At 45.6% G+C, this 3,575-nt stretch overlaps 1 protein-coding gene across 2 annotated transcripts in view; it reads right to left on the reverse strand.

Annotated features, from left to right (window-relative positions):
* LOC106590570 (dnaJ homolog subfamily A member 3, mitochondrial) overlaps positions 1–1,776 on the reverse strand; it is a 10,758-nt gene extending 8,982 nt beyond the window's left edge. For both annotated transcript variants that reach the window (XM_045708153.1, XM_045708149.1), the window contains exons 1-4: positions 1,419–1,776; positions 825–964; positions 519–602; positions 52–267 (exon numbers count right to left, since the gene is read on the reverse strand). In XM_045708153.1, the coding sequence (XP_045564109.1) occupies positions 52–267; positions 519–602; positions 825–964; positions 1,419–1,776 (798 nt within the window). The remainder of the gene's footprint in view (positions 1–51; positions 268–518; positions 603–824; positions 965–1,418) is intronic.
* Between the last annotated feature and the right edge of the window lie 1,799 nt (positions 1,777–3,575).

Below are 3,575 nucleotides of genomic sequence, written 5' to 3' on the forward strand. Positions count from 1 at the left end.
ATGAAACTTGTTATAGCCGGGTTATTCATCTGTTATAACATATAACCGCACCTCTGGCCTCTGTTCAAACATGCTGTTGAAGTCACCGAAACCCTGTGCTCCTGTGAACTCCCCGAAGATCTTCCTGAACATTTCCTCTGGGTCGACGCTGGCCCCCCCGGCCCTCCAGTACTGCTGTCCCCCCGGCCCCCCTCCCGCCTGGCCGGGGTCGAAGCCTGCCACCCCGTACGTGTCATACTGCTTCCTCTTCACCTCGTCACTCAGCACCTTGGGGAAGCAATATCAGGAACAATATCCCAGTCATTGCTAAGGGGTTGTGTGTACCTGTCAATCTACAGATTATATAGAAGAGACTCGAAGTTGCTCAAATAGGTACAGATCTAGGATCAGCTCCTCATCAGATCCTATGCCTGGCTTGGCAGAGCGTTGTGATATACTGGAAATGTTATTCTTGGCCAGTCGAAAACATGCAAGACTTGAATTTGTAGAATTAGGCCAGGGACCAATTGAATGCCTACCTCGTAGGCTTCTGCCAGCTTGGCAAACTTCTCCTTGGCCTGAGGGTCATCCTGGTTGGTGTCTGGGTGGTACTTCTTAGCCATCTGGAATAGGATAGACCAATGGTATTATATAGCCTACCCAGCTGATTTCACTGGACAAGGCCATGTACTATTTACAACTGAAGTTTGAATCAATGTTTATGAACATTCTAGAACTCCATACATGTAGAACTCCATAATGACAACAGTCTAGGCCTATATTTCTGCAACCACAACCCACATAGCAACAGAGGTGCAGGCTCTCCTAATAGACAACCCTCTCACCTGATAGTAGGCTTTCTTGATCTCTTTCTGAGTGGCCGTGCGAGGCACCCCCAGAACATCATACAAGTCCTGTTTGTTAGCTGAGGAGCAGCTAGTGTGGAAGGAGTGACTACTGCTGACGACATGGGGGGACCTTAGTCCTGTGGCGGGAAGGAGATACGAGCTGCGTCAAACAGCCATAACTTCTGTCCTTGTGTTGAAGCAAAGCATTCTGGGTAATGGTGTTTAATATGTCTGTGTTAGACAGCTAACTAGCTCGACAAAAAAAATGAGAATAATGCATTTCGATGTGTACTGTACTAGCTAGCTGTACGGACTAGCTAGTTAGTAGTTAACTACCAGTGCAGACACTAGATTGTGTCATGTACATATTGTGCTTGACCACTGACTGAGGACTGTTACATCATGCACGTCCAGCTACTGTACATTGTTGTTGCAGCTGTACCGACCAAGAGTGTCTAATGTCTGATCGCGACATGAAAACACAACAACGACATTTACAGAAATATTGACAATAACAAATCTCTTTCTATATCAACCAAACTACTACCTAGGTTCACTGGCACCAACTCCAGACAGTCCTTCCTCTCTCACCTGTGAGTCTCAATGTCACTGCATTTCCAGGTCTCAAACAGCCAAAGTCGCCCCCTATGCTGCACCGTTGTGTCCTCAAGATCGCCGTGGCACAGGCTTCTCCATGTCTAGCCGAGGCAAGCAGCGACCAAGCCCGACGATGGCCAGAAGACAGTCCTACAGAGTTGAGTAAACGTGCATTGCAGATAGCCACGGAGGACGCCATCTTTACATCGCTACAGAGGCCGGCGGTGCACTGCGCATGTGCAGGATGTAGGCTCCGGAGTGGTCTAGGACATTGCATCTCAGCACAAGAGGCGTCACTACAGTACCTGGTTCGAATCAATGCTGCATCACATCCGGCCGTGTAGGCCGTCATTGGAAATAAGAATTTGTTCTTAACTGACTTGCCTAGTTAAATAATGGTAAAATAAAAAATAAAAATGCACAGGTCAGAGGAGCAAGGCAAGCACTGAGAGTAGCTACAATATTTATTTCTATGATTATTTGCATCTTTATTTATAAGTTATTATGGATGTGCAGTATTGTTTTGTTATTATTTGGATTCATCTTTATTGAATTCAAGTTCAGCATGGTAAGCATATGATTAATGCATGAAAGATATGTGGTAAAGTTATTTGTTTATTCTCAAGTCCTATGATGAATTAGTAACAAACAGTTAATCATGCAACAACCTGACACACAATATCATCAACATTCATTGATTTGTTTAAAATGCATCATAGAATGTCATCCATAGAAAATAATGTATTAAATTAATGTAGCCAATAGTTAGAATCTATAGATAATTTCCAGCACCCTTTTAATCACATTTTCCTTTCCTCCAAGCTCCTCTCCTCGTTTTCTTGATATTCCCAATATTCCCCAACTTCTGCATCATTCCCTTAAACTGTTGACCCATGTCAAACCCTCCCTCCGTGCTTCCCTCTGGAATCTCTCTCTTCCTCATACCCCTTTCCTGTCCCCTTCACAAACTCCTTTCCTTCCTTCTCATTCCTGTTCCCTCTCTTCTCTGTCTTTTTCATGTTGTTTTTCAGTCTTTCTAGCTGTTCCCTGAGGTTCTGAAGCTCCCACTCTTCTTCTCCCTTCTCTCGACACATCTGTCTATGCTTGTGTTTCTGATTGGTAACCATTTCATCCACCATCCTCCCCAACTCCTCCCTAAGTCTCTGCACGTCCTCTCTGCTCTTATGGTCCTTCTCAACTGCTCTCACTCTTTTTAGGGCAAGCTTGTCAACTAACCTGTCCAACTCATATATAAAGCTCAGTGCCTCTACCTCCATGCCACTGTCTCTTTCTTTCTCCATCTGCTTCAACAAGAGCTCATCTTGAAGCCTCGCTAGCTTCTCTCTGAAGATCCTGTGTTCCAAATTCTCCACATTAACTTGCATTCTCTCCCTTTCATTGATCCTTTTCTTAAGTCTGATAAAGCCATCCAATAGGTCCTTAAGTTGCTCCCTAAACTCCACCAATAGCGGTTGAGCTTCTTGGTGCATCTCCACGGTGTAGCAGCGGTCTGTGCCCTGATCCAAAATGAAGTCAACCTTTCCCAGTAACCCTGTGACTTCCAGCTCTTCACTAATGCTCTTTGGGCAGACGTGAAAACGTCCCCCGCACTCCTCAACCAGCCTCTGGGCCTCTCTCTCCTTCAGAAGATCCTCGAGATTATCCTTCTGCTCCAGCTCGTAGGTGAAGAGGACCTGAGTGAAACCATGGCCTTCTCTCCGAACATCCTTCGGATGCACTGAGCCCCTCTCCTCTCCTGCTCTGTGAGACGACCCAACGGAGCCAGCAGGAGAAAAGAGTGGACCCTCTTGGAACACTCAGACAGGGACAGACACTCCATAGCCCAGTCCTGTAGATAAGTTGTCACAATTTATTTGAAGTGCCTTTCACAGTGGGTAAATCTCAATTGTATTTCCTTTATTCCTCACGTCCTCCCTCCTTGTCTCCTTCTCAAATCAGATTGAAGCAGAAGATCTGATGTTCCTCCAATGTATTGTCATGACGTTGGCCTGTGGGTAAGGTTTATGACCCCCCCCCCCCCCATAAATACCTTTCTCCCTTCCCCTCTCTGAATCTACTGAAGGACTTGAATAGCCTGTGTTAAATATAGAGAGTCTGGGAACATCAAACAAATGGGGAAAGGAACCATAT

The sequence above is a fragment of the Salmo salar genome, chromosome ssa02 (assembly GCF_905237065.1).
Source record: "Salmo salar chromosome ssa02, Ssal_v3.1, whole genome shotgun sequence".
Classification (NCBI taxonomy): Eukaryota; Metazoa; Chordata; class Actinopteri; order Salmoniformes; family Salmonidae; genus Salmo; species Salmo salar.